At 39.1% G+C, this 22,914-nt stretch overlaps 2 protein-coding genes across 2 annotated transcripts; both read right to left on the minus strand.

Annotated features, from left to right (window-relative positions):
- Positions 1 to 7,148: 7,148 nt before the first annotated feature.
- LOC306867799 (vascular cell adhesion protein 1-like) lies at positions 7,149 to 15,374 on the minus strand. The gene is made up of 10 exons (XM_079413684.1): positions 15,247 to 15,374; positions 13,751 to 14,023; positions 13,047 to 13,352; positions 12,650 to 12,910; positions 11,680 to 11,955; positions 11,142 to 11,417; positions 9,888 to 10,199; positions 9,536 to 9,811; positions 9,048 to 9,308; positions 7,149 to 8,114 (listed from the first exon to the last, which is right to left on the minus strand). The coding sequence occupies exons 1-10, from the start codon at positions 15,287 to 15,289 to the stop codon at positions 7,957 to 7,959; spliced, it is 2,442 nt and encodes an 813-aa protein (XP_079269810.1). The 5' UTR covers positions 15,290 to 15,374; the 3' UTR covers positions 7,149 to 7,956.
- A 1,249-nt stretch (positions 15,375 to 16,623) lies between these two features.
- Positions 16,624 to 17,940, minus strand: LOC306867754 (G protein-coupled receptor 88-like). The gene has a single exon (XM_079413605.1). The coding sequence runs from the start codon at positions 17,893 to 17,895 to the stop codon at positions 16,858 to 16,860; it is 1,038 nt and encodes a 345-aa protein (XP_079269731.1). The 5' UTR covers positions 17,896 to 17,940; the 3' UTR covers positions 16,624 to 16,857.
- Positions 17,941 to 22,914: the final 4,974 nt, after the last annotated feature.

Genomic DNA, 22,914 nt, shown 5'->3' on the forward strand with positions numbered 1-22,914 from the left:
AAAATTGTCATAAGGTTCCACAGATGTTGGAGTACTATGAGTAATTTAATTAATTATTATTTTTTTTAATGTTGTGAAATATCTTCTATCAACACAAAAGGCAGAAGTTCTCTATGTTTTTATAAATATAAAACATTTTGAACTGATGCATATTAAAATTGATTCGAACAATCGGATCCTTGTGTTGAATCGCAGCTTGACCCGCATGAGCATCTTAAAGGGCATGGGAGAGGCTTCAAAGTGAGATTGTATTCTTAAAGACATCACACATCTCATTCATTAATCTCATTAATATGCATGAGAAGACCGATCGCGGGCTTTTGTTAGTCCAGAAATATTAGCAAACTTGATGCTCTTTCTAATAATAACCTCTTAGACGCGCTGCAGAACGCCACAGTTTGCAGTTTAACCACTGGTTAATTTGAGGAATAGGCTACTTGTGCATCGACATCGGTGTTTAAAAACAACGAAAGCATTCCTCCTGCCAGACATGGTGGACGTTTTTCTGTTTTTGAATTCAACAAGTTGTTCTTCACAAGCAAATGCATGTATGTGGGATACAAAATATACTATAATATATCGGATGTCTTCTTCTCACATCAGCGAACTATAACATTTTGTTTAGGCTGTTAAAAGAACTGTTTTGCAGTTTTGTTGTTTGCCGCTTTATATGTTCAATCTCTTTAAAGGTGCACTAAGCAATTTTTGAAAAATGCTTTTGACGCAGTGTCGGACCGAGTCCCAAAACAAACTTGCAGCCAATCAGCAGTAAGGGGCGTGTCTTGTAATGATGTAAAGAGAGAAAAGAGTGTACAGGACTGATAGGCCTATTAGCAGATCGACTATTTAGAGAGAACTGGAAGATAAAAAAAGAGGAAAATATCGGAGGAACAAAACATAAAAAAGGGGTTGTTACGATCAGGCAAGAAGTAGGACCCTCTTCGGTAAATATCGGAGCAGCTTTCGGTGGAGAGAACTCAACGAGCGGGAAGGAATCGAAGCGGACGCCGAGGTCACGTTGTTTCTTCTTGATAGGTGAGTAACCTTGATTTTGCATTGTTTCACACAACTTATCTGTGTTGGCTTTTGTTTGAATCATAGACTGTAAAAAAAGATGGACGACGCGTCTCCGCTTCCTTCCATTATAGAAAAGTGAAGCGAATACATCTCAGTATGGCCGCTGCCATTGTGAGTAAATGACATCATTTGGAGCCAGAGTCTGCGCAGTAGAACTTCGTTTGGAGCCAGAGTCTGCGCAGTAGAGTCGTGGGGTGGAGCCGCGGAAACCAAACTCCCGCAGACCCAATCAACCATAACGACACGCCCCGTTTTTATAGCATCAAATTACTAGCTAAAATCAAACTTACCACAAAAACGAACAATTGAAGATATATCAGCGTGATAACGACTACCATAAATGACCAAAATCATATTTTGGAAAATTGTATTGGAAGTGTAATTAATTTTTTTGTTATGACTCATGTCCCATTCGTTTACATGGAGAGGGCGGGGTTTATGACCTGTACTGCAGCCAGCCACCAGGGGGCGATCAAAGAGCCTGCAGCTTCAGTTTCCAGTATGAGTGAGACACACCCGGTTTGAATATGCTTGAGTGTCATCTTCGCTTGTTTCTGCATCATCGTTGCTATGGTTATGTATGTACATGTGGGGCTGAGATTTCAAAATAGGTGCGAGGTCCTGTTGGGGTATGGGCGTTCAGTGTTGGGAAGGTTACTTTGGAAATGTAATAGGTTACAGATTACAAGTTACCCTACTTAAAATGTAATAAGTAGTGTAACTTTTCAATTTCTTTATTAAAGTAATGTAACTGATTACATTTGATTACTTTTCTAAATTTCTAATGTTTTCAACTGTTAATAATTTTCAAACATGTAAACCAGGCAGGGTGAACTTTACATTAGTGCTCAACTGATAACTGTCACACTTTTGAAATCCTTATTCACTTGAATTAAGATTATATTTCAATTTTAAAGTAGACATTGGATGCAAAATTCACTTTTACATGGTGTTTGCATATAAATGTATCTTAGCAGTGTGTGGACAATGATAAAAATAAAGACTATAAACGGTCTCAATTATCAAGCCGTTTTGATTTTCTGAGCAGTATGATGTCATATTGCTCAGGCCCCGCCCTCAACCGCTGAAGTACTGTCTGATATTAGCATATTTTCGCCCTCAGCCAGCTGTATGAAGTCCATAATTTTCTCCACGCTCCAGCAGCTGTAGCGACAATGTCTTGTAAGCAATGCAGGTGTTTTGTAGTTTTGTGATGTAGAAGAACATAAGAATCTTAATTTTCTCCCAACATCAGAGCCACTGAGGACGCTATGCATTAGTTTTGTTTTTAATGGTAATGCGCCACCTAATACACCTAAATTCGTATGTGGGTGTGTGTGTGTGAAAAAAAAAAAATCAGATCTAACCCGCTTTGTAATCCTTAACACTTTCACAACTAATTTAATAAAAAAAAATGTCTCAGTAACTGTAACTGATTACAATTACTTTTATTTTGTAATTAAATTACGTGATTCTGTTACATGTAACTAGTTACTCCCCAACACTGGGCGTGTTTGTTTTGGTGCTTTCAAATATCAACATCGTTTGGGAAAAATCGGAACGGTTTCTGAATTCTGAAATATGTCTTTAGCGTTCATCACCTGGAAAAAATCATTCTGAAAGTGATTCCAACAATTTTTCATTATCATTATAGTTGTGATGTGGACTGTGCTATTCTTTATGGATGACTACAGACTAAAATATGAGATTATTTAATTATTTAATATGAAATTATTTCAATGATTTTGCGTTCTCAAAATTTGAGTTCCTCCAAGAAAACGTTAAGGTCTTTGTTTTTCATGGGATCCAAAAGATTTGTCAGTGAATGCAAAGTTTCTTCAGAAAATGCAAATCTTTTGCAAACGAACATAACGTTTTTCTGGAAAATAAAGGTTTTGAAAGTGTGCACAAAGTGTCTCGAAAAACAAAGTTTCTCGGGGGAACGCAAAATCCTTTGTGAGCAAACATAAAGTTTCTTGGAAAAACGCAACGGTTTTACAAGCAAACTCTAAATTTCTTAGGGGAATGTGAAAGCAATGTTTTCTGGTGAACAACAGTTTATTGAGCGAGCACTATGTTTCTCAGGAAAACGCAAACGTTTTGTAAAGAAATGCAACATTTCGCGATAAAACAGAGGTTTTGTGAGCTGAACGCTAAGTTTCTCTGGAAAACACAAGGGCATTGCAAGCAAAGCAACATTCTGGGGGAAATGCAAAGATTTTGAGAGTAAACACAAAGTTTCTTGTGAAATAGCAAAGATTTTTTGACTGAAATCTAAGTTTCTTGGGAAAATGCAAATGTTTTGCGAGCGAATGCTAAAATTTCTCGAGGGAATGGTCAAGCTTTGCGAGCGAACAAAGTATCTGGAAGCAAAAGTTTAGTGACCAAACACAATATTTCTCAGGAAAACAATTTTTCTTTTTGCAAAGGAATGCAACTTTTCTTGATAAAACACTAAGGTTTTGTGAGCCGAACACTAAGTTTCTCTGGAAAACACAAAGACATTGTGAGCAAACGCAAAGTTTCTCTGGAAAGTGCAAAGGTTTTGAAAAATGAAAGAAACATTCTCAGGAACTTTTGACTGGAATGCAAAACTTTTGCAAAAGAATGCACTGAAAAACATTTAAATATATTTTTCCCTCCCATCTCATATTTTGTCCATCACCATTTCCCTTTAGGGAGTTATTTTATTAAAACTTCATGGTTATAGTTAGAACTTGGTGTTGACTGCCCTTTAAGTGCTACAAAGCCAAAACATGAGGACTTTGTAGTCTGACCAAGTTTCACCAAAATCCAGGGGTCATGATCTCATCTTACAACTGCTTATTTCCATAAGAAAATGAATGCAAGCTAAGAACACAAACGTCAGACAAAATGTGTATGTTGCGAATGTATAAAAGGATTGGAGACGGTTTTTCACAGATGTTCATAGTTTGGACTGGACCATCTCTATTGGTACAGCATGAGATATTAAACGTGAGAGGCCTCTATTTGGCTACATTAGCTGCAAATTAAACAAGAGGAAGGTACGAATGTTTGTTCTGGTCGGGTTGTATCTGATAAAAAGAGAGAAAGTGAGAGTCAGTGGGGCATGAAAACTTGGAGGGGGGCGGTGTTGCAAGTATATGGGATTTTTTGGGCCTGGTTTATCGTCCACTACGTGAATAAGTCAAAATTCCAATTGGTTAGGAAAATAACAGTATCTCCTGAAAAAAAAGTATAATTTGAGATATTAATGTGTGTAGAACAAACATTGCAGTCGGTCGGTAAGCAAAAATAATAGCAAACATCTCTAATAATGATTAATCTCTGTGCAGTTTTCTAAATGTTCTGGTTAAAATGACTAAACCGGGTCAAAAAAAGTATTTTAAGACCCCTTAGAAAGTCTTTAAAAAATATTTTTCTGACAGGCAGGTCTTCAGGTCACAGTGGCTGAACAAGAGCTTGTGCTTGTGCTGAGGTTAGCAACTCGAGATGTACTCGAGATCAACGTCAAGATGTACCCTGTATACATGGGAAGGTCACACAGCAGTATTGTGGGTCAGTCTGTGTTCCGGAATATATGCTGATAGAGTCTGCAAACCTCTGCTTCCTGTGGAACAACATGAGGTTTATAAAATGTTATGTCATGGATGCATTATGCACAATATCCTTACAAAATTTGAATATGCCAACGGAAAGATTTACATTTGATGTTTTCAGTGTGTTGAGGTGGAGAACACACACGTTTCACAAGAGTGGGGCCAGAGCTCAGAGAGGGCAGTGGATTATCAAGGTCATTTTGAAATTAAAAATAGACCTCTCTTGTAAATATGTAGGCATGCATGCTTATCTATATAGTCTAGACTGATGTGTGCATTAGTATTAGCCTACATTACATGAACTATGGCGAAGTTTGTATTATTGAAGCAATTAAGGCAGGAATTACTAATTACTGTTGCTTAATAGGCCTATTTGAGATTATGAATTGAAAACAGTTCAGATATCCAGACTGACATTTGCATCTTTTTTTTTTTGCCATATTTACATGAAATATGCTTCAATACGAATGTTGTCTTACAAAACTACAGTACATGGGAAGTTTTTTATTGCATATCACTCAGTGCTGTCTGAAGTTCAAAAGCAACATTTGGGAAGTCAGCCTGAAACAGTCTGTTGATGAAAAGAATACTCATCTGGCCGGCACTGATAAACTTCCCTGCCAAATGAAACAGTCCTCATGTTATTGACTGCTTTTCTTGGAAGAGATCATCTTCCATTTAATACGCAGATAGACCTGTGTGGCAGTTGTGTACAGTTTAGTGCTTATATCTGCATCTGTTTGTGTATATCTATAATGTACCAGTGCCCAAAGAAATGCAAATACATAAGGGAAACAATAAAAACACAACAGATCTCTTGGAAAAGACAAAGCACTGGGGATATTGTAAAAAAACTGCTGATCTGCTATATCGGCAAAGGATGCGCCGCAAGAACGCAGAGTCCCTGGGTCAAACTCCATCTGCTGAACCAGGGGGTTCATCTCCATAAATATTCTGTTTTTCTTTAAAATGCAATCAAACAAACAAGCTGGGGTGGAGGCGTTTAGAGCCGCTACGCATTAGAGATGTTCAGTGTCCACACAGCAGCTGAGAACCAGGAAATACCAGTGTCTTTAAGTGATTAAAAAAGACAGGACTCTGCACAAATCATTGTTGCTGTTCTTTTTCACCGGAGGGTTGCATAAGCAAGAGCTTTTAGGGGCCTGGGGGTTAGAATGTGTCACAGTCTTGTACAAACTCTTCATAAGAAAGCTTTTAAAATAATGGTGGTTTCGCAAGCTGTACGTGGAGGGGTTTTGTGCTAAATGTCATCGCAGTGGTTCATTACCCTTGTCTAAGCAACAGAGTACATACTGTAACTGTCAGGGACCACCACAATGGCCAACAAAAAACAAGCAAACAAAGATATTGTGATTCACTTTAATGGTGCTTTAGAGGAAAATTAAATGTGGCTAATTTTCATAAGGGCTGAATATTACCAAATGCGACAAGAAATCTAACCTAGTCTAGTCATATAATTAAATCAGATATCAGATCTTTAAATATCACTTTGATTCACGAACAAACAACTCTTATGAAGCAGTTCTTTTTAATCACTGAGATAAATGTTGAACTCCTATCCGTTTGAGCCATATTCACGTAAAGTCAGTGAATCATTTAGAGCCGTTGATGAATTCCGCAAGTCGTTTTTTGATTCGAAATGAACCAGGAATTGTTACTCAATATTGTTACTCCTAAATATTTGATTCTTGTAGCCAATGGCATTCATTTTGTCTGAAGCCCTGCTAAAAACTAGAAACTAAATAAGATGAATCACGGTTGAAGCGTTCCTTCAAATATGAGTCACTTCAAAACATCAGATGTCAGCAAACAGACTCCGAGAACTAGAATGAGATGTTCTTGAACCATCATCCAATTACTCTGATAGTAGGTTCACAAGGACGGCCACTAACACACAATTCTCACATAATCACCATGTTCAAAAACACTTCAAGTACAATACGCATAAGGACGTGGTAAGTGTTTACTGGAAAACACTTATAAATCAGGATTTCAGTTAGTCGTTCATCACTAATATTACTCATATTTAGTCAAACACTAGCCTCTTTGGAAATATTTGTGAGGTTTAGTGTCAAAACAAAGACAAATATTAGCACAAGTATGATAAAATACTGCCATTTTTCTTCGGCAAGAACATTACTTACTGTTGGCTCTTCAAAAAGATTGTACTAAATTTAATATGACGAGGTTAAAAATAGAAATGGGTGAGTGGCCCTCCATCTTTCTAAGAGAACACAGTTCCATTCGCACCTTTGCTTCGATCCTTCTTTTCCTTGTGGAACATGAAAACACGACCCCACCCCCCTTTCCCATTGCATCTGGACGGTCACCATGGCAACAGCCTTTTATAGCAACCCTGACAAAAAAAATCAATATAAAACACTAAAAAAGGAGTGAGGAACTCGATTTTGAATCGTTTGGTCTTAATTTGCAGACTAAAATGAATGAGAACCAGATAGAGGTGTTTTTCAGAAGGTCTGATTGATCTTGAAAGGATGGAGGCACAAATATGGAGTGGTTTATTTATGGAAGGTGTGTTAGTTCTTTTTTTGATCAACATTTCGGAAATGGCTTGTACACATGCTGTGTAACTACGCCTTTACAAATCATCCCACCTTTATTGTGCTTGGATGGAAAGTATAACATTGCAAGAAAACCGAAATGTCAAAAGAGAAAGTGAAGCTTTTACAGACGCTGTGGATTTCTGTAACTCTAAAATTTCCTTGGATTTTCCCATAAAACACTTTCCCAGATCAAATGACAGAAAGCTGGTTTAATAAATATGAAAATGAAAGCATTTGACAAAACATCACACATAATTAAATGCACATTTTTTTAGGACACAATATCAGACAGACTGTTATAGACATCTCAAACAGTTCAATCAAAACTTGGTGGTAATTTTCTCGTAATGCTAAAGTGTTTAAATCTATAATTCCCAGTTTTCATTTGTTTTTCAAGCTTAGACTTTCACACTAATTTAAGTGCAGACAAGGTGGTCTCAAAAACAGCTAACACTTCCCAACACAAAGACCACAAAGAAACCGCTCCGGTTCGATTTCCTTCCTCTGGGGATACGTGGCAAATCACGGTCACATTGATTGTCTCTGGCTGTGGAGAATGCAGTTTCCCATCCAGCTGGGTTATTGTCACCTGATGTTCAAGGTGATGAATCCAGTCACCTGCAGTTCTCTCTTTAGGGAGGCCCTGGGCCCTGACAAGACAGTTCAGCCGAGCGTAGCTGCTTCCAAAACAGTCCATGGAATGCAAACACAGTCTACACAGTGCTCAGATTGCACTTTGTAAGGTCGTATGATCCCTTCTTTCTAGCTCTCCACACATGCACCACAACACCGAGCAGCGCAGCAGCAACTCCCAGGCAAATCGCAGGAAGTAGAAAGTCATTCCAGCCTAATGGAGAGTTGACTCTTTTCTCTGTAATGAAAAGTCAAAGAGATTGGAAAATTGGAAACATGCTATAAAATGTTTGTAAATTATTTTTTTCCGCTTGTCCTGACAAACCGCAATTGAGGAAACCTATGAGAAATTTTGTCAATCTACCCTTGGGTTTTGACATGGCACCTCAGGGTAGCAACATATTCAATTTTTGACAGCAAAGAAAATGAGACTGTGAAGGATAGAAGTACAGTGTGTTCTATGGTTTGTACCTTTGTATAACAATACCGATTGCTCATCTGACGAAATATCAAAGCAAAAAGCAAAAAACTCAAAAAAAAGTTGTGCAAAATTACATGATCAATGACTTTTATTCAGCACATGCCACTGTAAAGAAGTAAGCCTATTCCTCATAGCCTCATTTTCAACAGTGTCACTTTCAATGTGGCATATAACCTGACTAAAAAACTGAATATGAAAAGAGTAATATCTCCAAAATTCTCATTCATAAAACAGAATGCGAAAAGTACCAGGATGGCCCACTACTTCCACTGAGATTACGAAGTGCACATCTCATGGACACTTTACTATCCCATCAGGCCATGGGAGAGGAGTTGTGAATGGCACTGAAGCGACGCAACTTATGTAAGGGATCGATGCAACTGATGCCGGATATCACATAACAAGTTTGTTCCTTGTCAAATGTCAAAGTATGCAATTTTGGTCGCACCTGGGGACCACTGGCCACAGTGAAATTTCATTGGTCCAAAATCCTACTTCACATAAATGTACATTAAGCGTCAAATATGCTCCGATTGGTTGGGATTTTGTCAATTTGAACAAGTTACTTGTGCAAAACTTGACAGGTCGTGTCATGTCTGGTTAGGATATGGTGTTAATTCACAAACTAAATGTAGTCAGTGTACTCAGAAATACATTAACTTGATATGATATACGACCAGTTTTACTCACCCATCACACTAATATTGAAAATCTCAGTCTCGTAGCCCAGGTCATTGGTGACGTTGATCTGATAAAGGCCTGTGTCGTTAGGAGTGAGGTTGATCAGCAGGAATACACCATCAAGAGAGTAGACATTTTTCTCGCTATCCAGCTTGCTGAGGACTACTGTAGGAGGAGGGAAGCTCACGGAGTGACAACAGATGGTAATATTCTGCCCCTCCTGAACATCCTTGGATGGAAAGATCTCCACTGTTGTATTCCTGGGTGGTGCTGGGATAAGAGAGGTATAACAATTGTCAGTTGCCTAGACAGGATCAACTTAATAAGAGAAAAAACACAATTTATCTAATTTATTTGAAAAGGAGAACAAGGCAAAACGGAGAGCAAGGCACTAAAACATTTTATTTATTTCAAATAACAGTTGATATTTCAAACTATACAACATGTTGATACTGTGGCCACTGATTGATTTTGACCAGATGTAATTAGTAACTTACCTTTCACGGTAATCTCCACACTATCGTTGTGGCTTCCATACATATTAGAAGTTTCACAAACATAGACGCCAGAGTCATCCAGCTCGATCGAAGGGATGGTAAACAATGTTTCAAGCCCATCACTGGTCATTAGCTCTGTTTGTACGCCATCCATCACTCTGCTCAGCACCATACGCCCCACTGGAAAACTGTCGGAAAGGCAAGAAATGCTCATGGATTTTCCTTCCTTCAACTCCGTCAGTGGGCTCACAGTAATCATGGTTGCTCTCGGGGGATCTGTAAAAGGAGCACAATGTTTAAAAACCCAAGGCAAATTCATATTTAAAAGAAACAAAGAAATATCTTGACTTACAGTGAACGAACAGTGTAGTAGATGCCGTCTTTACTGCTCGAGCAGCTGGTACACCACGCATTTCCAGCAAAACTTTGCAGGTGATGCGTTTGTCCTGGTCTTCGGTGTTTACATGGTAAGAATACACTGAAGTCAGATTTATTGAACCACTTGAAAATGACCCAGTTTCCGAATGCATTTCTCGCTCTCCATCCATCCACAGGATTTGGAAAAGGTTGGCCGGGAAAACTTCCAGAGCAGTGCAGGTCAATTTCATCATCTCTCCCACCAGAGAAGGTCCAGAATTTTTCACGACAGGACTTGTTGGAAATGCTGATAAGAGAAGAAAATGGAACATTAAGCATTTTCAAGTATAAAGCACCGACTAATAAATACAACAAGATTAAGAAGAACCTTGAATGACGACAGCTTATCAATATGTAAACAAAACACTCCCTCGCACATTCTAGAAGTTATTTTCTGCCGAGAGCAACAGAACAGAAGTCTCTATGACCTCAAAAGCAATAATGTTTCTATCAGAGGAGTATTAAATCTTGACAACATTATCCATTTTGATAAGCTCTCAAGTGTTTGTTCATTCTCATTCTGGAACATATAATAAATGCTTTATTTCCTGCATCAAATCAAGGTCAAAGAAGGCTATTTTTATAACTTTCCACAAAGAGATTTAAAGAGACTGAATTACTCTTCACAGAAGACTCTCGTTTAAACAGTTGGGTAATTGCAACTCAAACTCTGAGTCTTTTTCCTTGACAGTAAGATCTACTCGTTTTCTAGTTAAATATTTTAGTCTCTTATTAAACATTTTTGTTTGAGCATCCCAACTAGCCAAACAGTGATTTTGGCTCAATGAGTTTTGGACAGGATAATTAGTTTTGTCGACCAATGGTAGATGTGGGGAATGTTCGGAAATGCTAGTGATGTAGAAATAACACATTTCACCTTTAAATGTTGAAAACTTGATTATACATTCTCCATTTATCAACCAGTTAACTATTTAGAACAGGGGTTATCAACTCTGGACCTTAAGATCCAGTTTCTTGCAGAGTTTAGCTACAACCTGGATTAAACGCATCTTCCTGGAACGTTGTACTAATCATGAAGACCTTGATTAGCTTATTGAGGTGTGTTTGATTAGGGTTGGAGCTAAACTGGATCTTGAGGTCCAGAGTTGAGGATCAGTATAATGCTTGGGGACCTTTTCCCTATAAAAACTATTTTGAGACCGTATGTTAAACCTTTCAAGATACTTACAAAACACCTTTACTTCTGTCTGTTCGGACTTCTTGATCGAGCCACATGTGACCTCACAAAGGTAAGTTCCCTCATCTTCCAACTCTACTAGATCGAAAACCAGCTGGGACCGGAAGCCATCTGTCTTAAATCGCCTGAGGATCTTCATATTTGGAAGATACTTCCAGGAGAACTTGGGTTGAGGACAACCTGATGCCTGACAGGAGAGGATCAGGCCGGAGCCTTTCTCCAACACAACCTCGCCTTCCGGTTGTAGTGCCACTTCTAGCAAATGAGCTGTGAGGGGAAAAAAAGATTAATTTTGAGTTGGTGCCTCAAACTGAATTTGCAAAGCATTGAACTTCAAGCTCATATTTAAGATGAGGAACCATAATCTGTGTAAGTGTTACTCATCACTCTCAGAGTATCTTTAAGAGATAAAAGACTACAACTGACTCTGACTTTCTGTTTTATACACTATTACAACCCACACTTTAATTGCACTCAACAGACCAAACTTTGTACAATATCCACTAATCCCAGGTGTTCAAGGTCTTACCTTCAACAATTAGATTGAGAGTTGTCTCCTGACTGCCATAATCATTGAAAGCCTCACACATAAACATGCCAGAGTCGGCCAGCTTGACGGAATCAATGGCAACTAATGTTTCAGCCCCTTTACTAGATGTTATCTCTGTATGCACACCATTCACCCTCCTGCTGAGCACCACGTGTGTCACTGGAACACCGCTGGAAATGCAGGAAATGCTCACAGCGTCTCCTTCCTTCAGAGTGGATTGTGGACTTGCTACAATGAGGGTATTCATAGGAGGTGCTGCCAAGAAATTAAAAAATGTGTTTAATTGGGAGCAAAACAATGTCTCAAAATTAAAACTTTTTTTTAAAGTTTTTGCCTTTCTTTAGATCAAACTTGGGTCAGAGTGCTGCCATCTAGGCTATTGACTCTCACCGAAATTAGACGTTTAAAGAACTAAAGGGATAGTTCACACAAAGCTGAAAATTCTGTCATTAATTACTCACCCTCATGTTGTACCAAACCCGTAAGACCTTTGTTCATCTTCTAAACACAGATTAGAATATTTTTGATGAAATGCGAGAGCTTTCTGACCCTCCATAGATAGCAACATAACTAACATGTTCAAGGCCCAGAAAGGTAGTAAAGACATCGTTAATATAGTCCATGTGACATCAGTGGTTCAACTGTAATTTTATGAAGCTACGAGAATACTTTTTGTGCGCAAAGAAAACAAAAATAACGACTTTATTCAACAATTTCTTCTCTTCCCTGTCAGTGGACTACTTTAACGATGCCCTTACTACCTTTCCTTGAACATAGTACCACTGCTATCTATGGAGGATCAGAAAGCTCTCAGGTTTCATCAAAAATATCTTAATTTGTATTCTGAAAATGAACAAAGGTCTTACAGGTTTGGAGCGACATGAGGGTGAGTAATTAATGACAGAATTTTCATCTTTGGCTGAACTATGCCTTTAAATGAACCACTAACCTTGAACGACTACTGAAACGTTGGCCTTTTGACTTCCCAAGTTATTGTTAACGTCACATTGGTAAGTACCAGCATCCGATAAGGACACGTCTCGCATGTAGAGATCTTGATGCTTTCCCATCTCCACAGACCGGCCATCTGGTTTAAGAGCCGTCCATGTAAACGCAGGCTTTGGCTTGCCCTCGGCCTCACAGGTCAAAGTTAAATTGGATCCCAGCGGGACAGCGGTCACTCCAGATACTTTAACATTATGCGGTGCAGCTGTGAAAGCAATGGGAAAAACTAATGATCATGGGGGTCATCTTCTTCAGAGAGGAAGTATAATTCCCACATCCGTTTTGGGTTTAATTTAAAAATAGTTAATGTTAATAATATACAGTATGCAAGTGTAGCTTACAGAGAACTGTAATGGGTACAGAGGTTTCCTTGGTCATCTCATCAGCTGGCATGCCCTCCACAAGGAGTGATGCTCTGCATGTTATTGCTTTCCCATCATCCACATTAGAAGGTATGAATTTAAAAGGAACTGAAAATGCATCTCTTTCGGGTTCTCCCTCAACAGTCTGAAGAACTGTCTTTCCATACAGCCACTGCACTTCAAGCAACTCCGAAGGGTGTACAGAAGATACTTCACAGCGCAAGACGTTTTCCTCGCCCAGTTTCAAGCTATCATATCCAGATATAACTGGGTTTCTTGGAAAAGCTGAAATGGATTCCAAGATTTAAATATTAGTCAACAAGCAAAAACAAACTATAAAACGAGTTTAGATATTTCATGCTTACGTGATTCATATGTAGCATTAAATCAAAATAAAAGAGACCGGGGCCTGACGTCATGTATCTCAGGTTTTGGACGTCTAATTATACCAATTGGCCAAAACAATGGTTATCTTTTACATATTTGCTTTCTCATGAATTAATAATTGCTGAAGTCATAATTGCTGTAAATCCATTTATTAGTCTATAATTTCATGTAATCCAGTGTTAAACATACTTTGAGAAATATTTACTGGAGTAAAATGTGTGACAACTTACCCCGGTCTCTGCTAACAGTGCATTATGAAGCCTACTAAAGTTTTATTGAAACTGACAGGAACTCACAGTAAACTTTAATCTTTGTTGTGGCCTGTTTTGTCTCCTTTCCACAGGTTGCTTTGCACAGTATGGTGTTTTCATGATTCTTCATCACACTGTCAAAGACCAGCACAGATTCTCTGTCCCGTGAATCAGTAGTGGTGAATAACGGTCTGTCTTCTAATGCGGTCCAAATAAACTTCACCTTCTCCGGGCAAGAAGACATGTTGCAAATCAACTCTCTCCTCTCGCCCACTTTGAACAGAACTTGAGATGGCATGTCCAGTACGTGGGAAACAACTATTTAAGAAAACATTGCCCATTAGTTCATCACTAACTCATCAGTAGGTCTTATTTTCTAAATAATGATGATTTAAAATAATTGTGCAAATTATGTATAATATGCAATTAAATCATAAAAGAGAATTTTGTTTTATAATGCTCACAATATTAAATAAAGTAGTTAAAATATTACATTATTAGAATTTCTGTGCATCAATAACTAAAAATGAAACTAAAGAGGAAACATTATAATGAACAATTCCCAGCTGAACACCTCTGGTGTGACTTTAAATGCAGACCTTGAGCCAAAAACTCATCACCAAACACCAATGACTTGTATATGGGTACAGTCATTTTAGACACTTCCAAAACAGTTGCAACAGAGATGGAAATACAGTTTTTAAATACGTGAATTATGCTTCCATCTTTGTAGCCACAGTTTTGGAAGTGCCTTCTCCTGTTCTAAAGAAGAGGATGTCCCTATTATTTTGTCCATATAGTGTATGCACAAATCATTGGTGTTTGGTGAGTTTTTGGCTCAAGGTCTGCATTTAAAGTCACACCAGAGGTGTTCAGCTGGGATTAGTACTTGGCTTTATGCAGACCAGTCAAGTTCTTCCACACTGTCTGAATCAATCATTTATTTTTGAACCTTGCCTTATACACAGAGACACTGTCATGTTAGACTAGAAAAGGGTTCTGTCCAAACTGCTGCTATAAAATTAGAAGCACACAATTCCCTAGAATATCATTATATGCTTAAACATTAAGATTTGTTCTCATGGAAATGACTAAAGTAGCCAAACATGTTCATTAGAAGGGGGTGCCCCAATACTTCCGGCAATATAGTGTATGTTTTTCAATATTATGTTTTCATATAATTTTTTGTTAAAGTTTTAGTAATTTTGTCGTTTTTGTTTTATTGAAATGTCTGTATATTTTTTTATTTCAATTTAAGCAACATTTAAATGAAAATGTTACTTTGGCAATTATCTCAAATATATATTTTTAAATATATTTTATTTCAGTTAACATTTATTTTTTTAAGTAACAAAAAAAACAACAACATTTGAATGGTTTTAGGTTAGTTGTAGTTAACTATAATAACCCTTAAGCTGCAATGCCTACAAGAAGAGCAGATGGTAAGACTCTAAAATATGCTAAAATATTCAGGTTACTTAGCATACGGAGTTAAAATCCTGACATTTGCAAGAAAGCCTCAAATAAATGTATAAACTTACCTGCAACTGGCAGAAGCAAAGTCAACAGTAAAGCTGAATCCATGCTGTTCACTTCTGAAGAACATTCAATGAGCTCCAAGAGAGTAAAAGTGAGTTAATGTGCTTTCTTTCATTCAGCTCGGGATCTCATTTATAGGAGAAGGGGGTGGGATTGTAACCCTCCTCCTCAGTACCCAAATAAACCATGGAGGAATTCCCCAGCCCTAAATGCTTTGTGTTCTCCATCCTTCCACAGGCTCCCTCTGCTGTCCTGAAGGGGTTCTTCCCAATTACAGGAAATTACTTTGTGTACACTTTGAAGATAAGATGTATGAACTACCAGTGACTGGTGCATATTAAAAATAACTGCCGATGTTTTTATAAGCTTGGGCAGATAATTATTTTTCCCAAAAATACTGAATCTGCAAGACCACAGAGGTAGAGGCTGTGGTGATTTATGTAGCCTAACTGATTTATTTTAAAGGGCTTTTAATTACTTCTTAGAAGTTAATTTATCGATTTGAATATATTTTATTATTTTATGCAAATGTGTCATTAAAAGATTTCCCTATGTAATTATAATTATAAAAGCATTGTATTATGTTTTTATAGGGAATTATGTTTTATAATGCTGCTTTCCACTTGTACCATTTTACTTTGAGCCAATAAATCAGCGTCATCTTTCAGGACGCTCGCACAGATGCTTGCTCAGGTTTTAACAATAGAGTTATGTAAGCGAGTGTTTTAAGTGCGGATATGGCTGGATGTAACTTTTTATCACCATGTCAACAGGGTTCAAAAATCCTATTCTCTCCACTGAGCTTTGCTACATCGCAGATGTTCTTGCACCGATTAAAATATATATCATTGTAATCGAAAAGAAAAAAAAAAACAAGAGATTTTGGCTATTTAATTGGTGCTGAAAATCTAAAAAAAAAAAAAAGACAAATTATATTAATAATATTATTCATACTTTTACAAAATAAATATTAAATTACATGATATCGTGATGTGTAAAATATAGTCATATAATTGACATTTAAACAAGCTGTTAAATAAAACTATATAATTATTTATGAATTATATTCAAAATATGAATAATTAAACATTAAATAAAATAAGCATTTATATATTATTAATACACTTTATGAACGTTAATACAAATAATATATTACTGACATTTTAGACATGTTAAATAAAAAGCACTGCTAAATAAACGAGCATTTTATAATATTAATACAGTACAAATATTCATTCAAATTAAAATAATATTAAACACTTTAAAATAACTGTTAAATAAAACAATTTTATATAAAAGTAATATTAAATCAGAATAGTAATTTTATATAAAAAAATAAATAAAGATGAGAAACAACACAAGTTAATATTTTTCTGATTTATTCGAACATTCATAAACATTTCTCATTAAAAAAAGTGGCAGTGAAGCCATCACAGTTGTGCAAAAAACACGTCACACTTCAACTTCCACAAAAAAAAAGGTTACAAAATATTTACAAAACACATGCAGCTCATCGTGACTGAAAAATCACCAGCAGATTGTAAAAGCATTTTGGACAGGCACGAGCGAAATTTGGCCACATTACTAGAGTCGTAAGCGTTCGCAGCTCTAGCTCAGTTCATCTCACCCAGAAATGCCCTGCGGCTGTTTTGTCTGGGGAAGATGTGAGAAATAGCATTAATGGTGATGGGCTCGATGGATCCCCGCAAGAAGTCTCCTCTCATCACAGACCTGAAAGATTTACGAAACTCCTCGTTCTTCCAGGTGTACAGAAAGGGATTGGACACGAATATAGTGCAGAACACAATCCACGTTGACGTCCAAAGAACCACGGACACCGGGGCGAAGAGTCCCACGACGAGAACCCAAAAAATCGGCTCGGTCGTAAGAATAAAAATAAAGCACACTGCGAGAACATAAAAGCCGAGTCGCTTGTCCTTTCTAGGGAATGAATAAGGAAGGTTGTTCACGATTTGGAAATTCAAAATACTGACTCTTTTCACGCTTATTTGCACTCGGCGGAAGATTTTAAAGTAGCAGTACACCACAACCAAAGTCTGTCCGATGATAGTAAACGCAAGTGTAGCAGTAGCAAACCGACTGGACAAAACAGACACCGATGTTCCCTTCGCGAACGAAGCATCTTCAGCATCCCGACACCTTTCGGGCGGATACCGGAAGGATGTGATCCAGGGTAACAAGGAGCCCAAGGAGATCAACCACGATCCTGCGATCATCCATTCGGTGTGTCTCTTCTGATACAGGCTTTGATACACAGCAGGGGTTTTGGTGATCAAAACGTACCTGTTGACTGCAATAAGCGAGTGGGAGAGCAGCGACACGGTGATTCCCAGAAACAGCAGAGCTTCTTTGAACGCCTGGTAGCCGATCGCCAAAAAAGTCCCAGTGGAGGTGACCACTGCTTCGTGGGGCATCCAGAAAGCACAAACCAGCAGATCTGCCACGCAGCCGTTCACAATAAATGCATTACTGGCTGTGCGGAGCTTCTTGAACATCACCACCAAATAGATCACCAGGAGGTTGAGGATGGTCCCCAGAACACACATGAAGGAGTAGACTGTAGCGAGAGAGATGCGCGAGCCGCATCCCAGAGCGCACGCCGACAGCGGCACGTCTGTGTCGTTTGGCATGATGGGAGATGTGTGGATAATGTCTTCTCATCTTATCGCATCTCACATTGTGAGAGGAACGAGAGCGTGAGAGAGCGCAGCTCCCTTTGGAGATGCTGCGGTGGAGAATCGAGGTTTATATGTGTGTGTGCGCGCACGTGTGTGTGAGTACGAGCGGCGTGAGATCAACAGGAGCCCACGCTGCATTCTCACGTGTTGCTCATTATTCCCAGGGTGCACAATCACTATGAAGGCAAGTAATTATTCATAATGGATTGAGCCTGTGATAATCAATAGAGCATCATATAATGGGCTCCCCACTGAGAACCTTTAGCAACACGAGGAAGGGAGTTGCATGTATTCAATTGTCAATTGAGTATGCATATAACTCGATAATGTTAGTTTGCTATGATTGTGGAAATTCTGGCACCATTTACTCATCTTCATGTGGTTTCAAACCTGTGGGACTTTCATTCTGACAGAAGCCATTCATGACAGAAGCCATGGATGACAGCAGAGGTTCGTGGGCAGACAGCAGAGACACACGGAGCCTGTGGCAAGCCATTCAGACCATCACTGACTACAAGCCCCCGCCACAGGCCTGTGATGAGGACACATCTCTCCCCGATGCACTCAACCACTTTTATTCACGGTTTGAAATGCAGAATGACACACCTGCACAAAAACTGCCCACACCTCCCAACGACCGGGCGCTCTGTCTGTCTCCAGCCGACGTAAGGAAGACCCTATCTAGGATTAACCCACGCAAGGCTGCGGGTCCTGACAACATACCTGGCCGTGTTCTGAGAGACTGTGCTGCACAGCTGACGGATGTCCTAACAGATATCTTCAACACCTCGCTGAGCCAGGCAGTCGTCCCCACATGTCTCAAATCCACAACAATCATACCGGTACCAAAGAAATCACCTGTGTCCTGTCTCAATGACTACCGTCCCATAGCACTGACTCCAATCATGATGAAGTGCTTTGAGAGGCTAGTCATGCATAACATCAAAACCAGCCTCTCCAACACACTCGACCCGCTCCAGTTTGCATACCGTCCAAACCGCTCTACGGACGATGCAATTTCCTCCACCCTCCACCTGGCTCTTACCCACCTAGAAAATAAAGACTCCTATGTTAGAATGCTGTTCATTGACTTCAGCTCGGCATTCAACACAATAATCCCACAACAGCTCATAAATAAGCTAAACCTGCTGGGCCTTAACAATTCCCTTTGTAACTGGATCCTGGACTTTCTAACTGGAAGACCTCAGTCAGTCCGTGTCGGCAACAACACCTCGAGCACTACAACACTGAACACAGGTGCCCCACAAGGCTGTGTGCTTAGCCCGCTGCTCTTCACACTGCTGACCCACGACTGCACTGCCAAGTTCAGCTCCAACCACATCATCAAGTTTGCTGATGACACAACAGTGGTAGGTCTCATCAGCAACAACGATGAAACACACTACAGAGAGGAAGTGGCACAGCTGGCTGAATGGTGTGGCACAAACAATCTGTCCCTCAATGTGGAGAAGACAAAGGAGGTTGTGACGGACTTCAGAAGAAACTCCGTTGACCACCCCCCACTCACCATCGACAGCTCGACTGTGGAGATTACTAAATTCCTTATTAAATTAAAATCAGCACTAAATTCCTGGGGATGCACATCACAGAGGATCTCACCTGGACCACCAACACCATGTCACTCTCCAAAAAGGCACAACAGCGCCTACACTTTCTCCGCCGGCTGAAAAGAGCAAGTCTCCCTCCACCCATCCTCACCACATTCTACAGAGGCACCATTGAGAGTGTGCTGACCAGCTGCATCACTGTCTGGTACGGGAACTGCAGTGCTGCTGACCGCAAGACCCTCCAGCGGACAGTGAACACAGCTGCAAAGATCATCGGTGACCCTCTCCCCTCCATCCTGGACATCTTCCTTACACGATGCTCCAGCAAAACCAACAGCATCGTGAAGGACTCCACCCAACCCTCCCACAGTCTCTTCCAGCTCCTACCATCAGGAAGACGGTATCGGAGCATCAGAGCCCGCTCCGCCAGACTGCTCAACAGCTTTTTCCCCCAGGCTGTGAGAGCCCTGAACTCAAACCACCCCGCCCCCCTCTGAAACCCCATGCAAACCCCTACCTCCTGAAACATGGACCACCCCCCACCCCAAACCTTACCACACCAAAGACAAACTGTATGGAACTTTAATTTTTTAATTTATTTTATTTTTATTTTTTGTGCAATTCAAAGTGTGCTACACACAGGTGAGTGGGCCTGTACAAACCACCTGTAGTAACACACTCTCCTCTATGTGCACTATGGACACTTTACATTATGGACACTTTACACTATGGACACTTACACTTTACACTATGTGCACTATGGACACTTACACACACTGCTGCGTGTGCACAATCTCACAAAAGACTCAGCAATATATGTATGTTTACATGCTCATGCACTACAAATCATCCTGCACTGTTCCCCAACCAGCTGCTGACTCAAATGTCTCTCTTTGCACATGTACAGTATTTGTGAAGCATTCGTATAGTTTGTATTTTTTATCTTCTATTTTTTAGTTTGTATAGGGTAATATTTATGTGAAGCATTCGTATAGTTGTATTTTTTATCCTTTATTCTTTTAGTTTGTATAGGGTAAATACTTATATATATAGTATACTTGTAGTTAAATCTGTCAGTAGGTTAGTAGTGTATAGGTTTATAGTGTTTTTTACTTCATTGTTGTATGTCTGTATTTATGTAGCACCGTGGTCCTGCGAGACATGACATTTCGTTCCACTGTATGTCCCCACATGTTTTGCAGAATGTTCACGCTGCTCTTTTTCATACGATGAAAGTGAAGGAGAGATGTACACCCACTCTGATTTATAACTGCTTTTGAAGAACCAGAGCAAAAAGACGATGAATGATTTTAATTTATTAAAAATAATTGGCTCGTTCACTGGCGAATTAGACTACACACGGATGCGATTTATTCGCCAGGAATCAGACTACACTGACCGTATTGCATGTTTCTGATTCACTGAACAGAACTGGCTCATAAATCTCATTCAATCGAGAATCAGACAACCACTGGACATGCTATGTGTTTTTGATTCAATAAAAATAACCAAGTCATACGACTTCTCGGGAATTGGACTACACTGATTTTCTGATTTTGCTAATAACTAGCTCTTAGAGTAATTTGTCTGAGAATTGGACTACCGCTGGTCATGCAGTGTGTTTTTGATTAACTAAAAAAAACGAGTCATTCATTCAGTGGGAATCGAAAAAGAAATTCACTAAACACGATTCACTCGTCATACGATTTAATTGTAGGCATTGGTGCTGACTCATAGGAGTCATTTGTGCATTCGAGAACCAGACGACACTGATTATGCTCTGTTTTTCATTCACTAAAAAGAACAGTCTAATAAGAGTCATATTTTTAGGTTAAAGGGATAGTTCACCCAAAAATGAAAAATGTCATGTTGTTCCAAACCAGTAGCCCCTCACTGCAGAACAAAGATCCAGGGGGTGGGGTTGTATCCACATCTAGGGGGTGGAGAGTGGTAGGTTTAGGGGTGGGGATGGGTGGGTTTAGGTAAATGTAAGGTGGGAGGAGTTGGATCTAGATCCGACCACACCCCCTGGATCTTGTGTTCTGCAGTGAGGACCATCTCTTCCAAACCCGTAAGACCTTCGTTCGTCTTCGGAACACAAATTAAGATGATGAAAACCGAGAGCTTTCTGAACCTCCCAAGGACATTGTCAAGGGCACTGGTAAAATAGTCCATGTGCTACGAGAATACTTTTTGTGCGCAAAGAAAACAAAAACAACTTTATTCAACAATTCTTCTCCTCCTCATCCTGTATGCTGTGGCACGCCGCCATTATAGAGAGATAGAGTGTATAACGATGCATGCGCTTCTGCTTCATGTAAACAACGCATGTGCGTGTTCAACGTAAGCAGCGGCACCATGTCACGTGAACTATTTTTATCGATGTTTCTGGACCTTGATCGTGGTAGTATCCTAATGCTGGCTACACACCACAAGATAATAGGGCTGATTTTGGGCTGATTTCTCCCCTTCCGACAATCCTAGGTAATGTCCTGATTATCTTGGTGGATCTAAAGATTATCTTATCAGATTTTCCTGTGGTGTGTGGTGTGTTAAGAGCGACTGAATCTGCTCAGAAGTACGTCGGAGGCTCCCTGATCGCGAATCGTAAATATTCAACATTGAATATTTACGATTAGAAATCCTGATGTGTGGGGGGAACCCTGAGGACAAACGCACGTATGATCTGCAGATTATCACGTGAAACGAAACAATAGCCAATCAGAAAGCGAGCTGACAGAAGACGGAAGCATAACAAACGCAGTCATTTCGCAGCACAAAAGGATTTTGACACTATCATCGCAATTTCTTCCTGCCATTACCAAAGACTGGGACTTTGCCATTACTTTAAAGCCTTAAATCTATTCTTTGAATAATTTGTAATTATTTATACTTGTTTAAGGAAATGTAATTTTCTTATTGCTTTTCCTTTTTTATTTTATTTTTTTGAGTTTTTTGTTTAGTATTGTATTTGATGTAATTTATATGTTATTGCCCTTGTATGTTCTTTGGTCTAAAATTGCAATAATAAAAAAAAAAGTTTTATTTAACCACTTCATTTTTTTTTCTTAATTTTATGATTCCTGGACGAAATCACTTGCCTGTGAAAAGATAGTGAGAGCTGATGGGGAATATAGCCAAATTCATGCAAAAATATTATTGATGCAGTCAAAAAAAGAACCTCTCCAACTGCTTTGCAACCAGAAGCTTTACTGAAAGACAAATAAATCCAAATAAAATAAACTGTTTCATATATTTAAAAAAGTATCAAAAATACACATAAATTTGGCCCCAAACATGCCAGCTGAACAGCAGTGCTCAAGGTACATACTGTACACAGTAGGATTACAGAACTTGTCCTGAGCATGTATGTCAAGTTGTGTGTGTGTGAGAGAGAGAGAAA

Source organism: Barbus barbus (genome assembly GCF_936440315.1).
Source record: "Barbus barbus genome assembly, chromosome: 49".
In the NCBI taxonomy this organism is placed as follows: Eukaryota; Metazoa; Chordata; class Actinopteri; order Cypriniformes; family Cyprinidae; genus Barbus; species Barbus barbus.

Coding starts and splice junctions, on each gene's coding strand:
- LOC306867754 (XM_079413605.1), bottom strand. CDS start 17,895: ATGCCAAACGACACAGACGTGCCGCTGTCGGCGTGCGCTCTGGGATGC.
- LOC306867799 (XM_079413684.1), bottom strand. CDS start 15,289: ATGGATTCAGCTTTACTGTTGACTTTGCTTCTGCCAGTTGCAG. Junction 12,911..13,046: donor TGTACCCATTACAGTTCTCT/GTAAGCTACACT, acceptor TTGCTTTCACAG/CTGCACCGCATAATGTTAAA. Junction 11,956..12,649: donor CGTTTCAGTAGTCGTTCAAG/GTTAGTGGTTCA, acceptor ATTTCTTGGCAG/CACCTCCTATGAATACCCTC.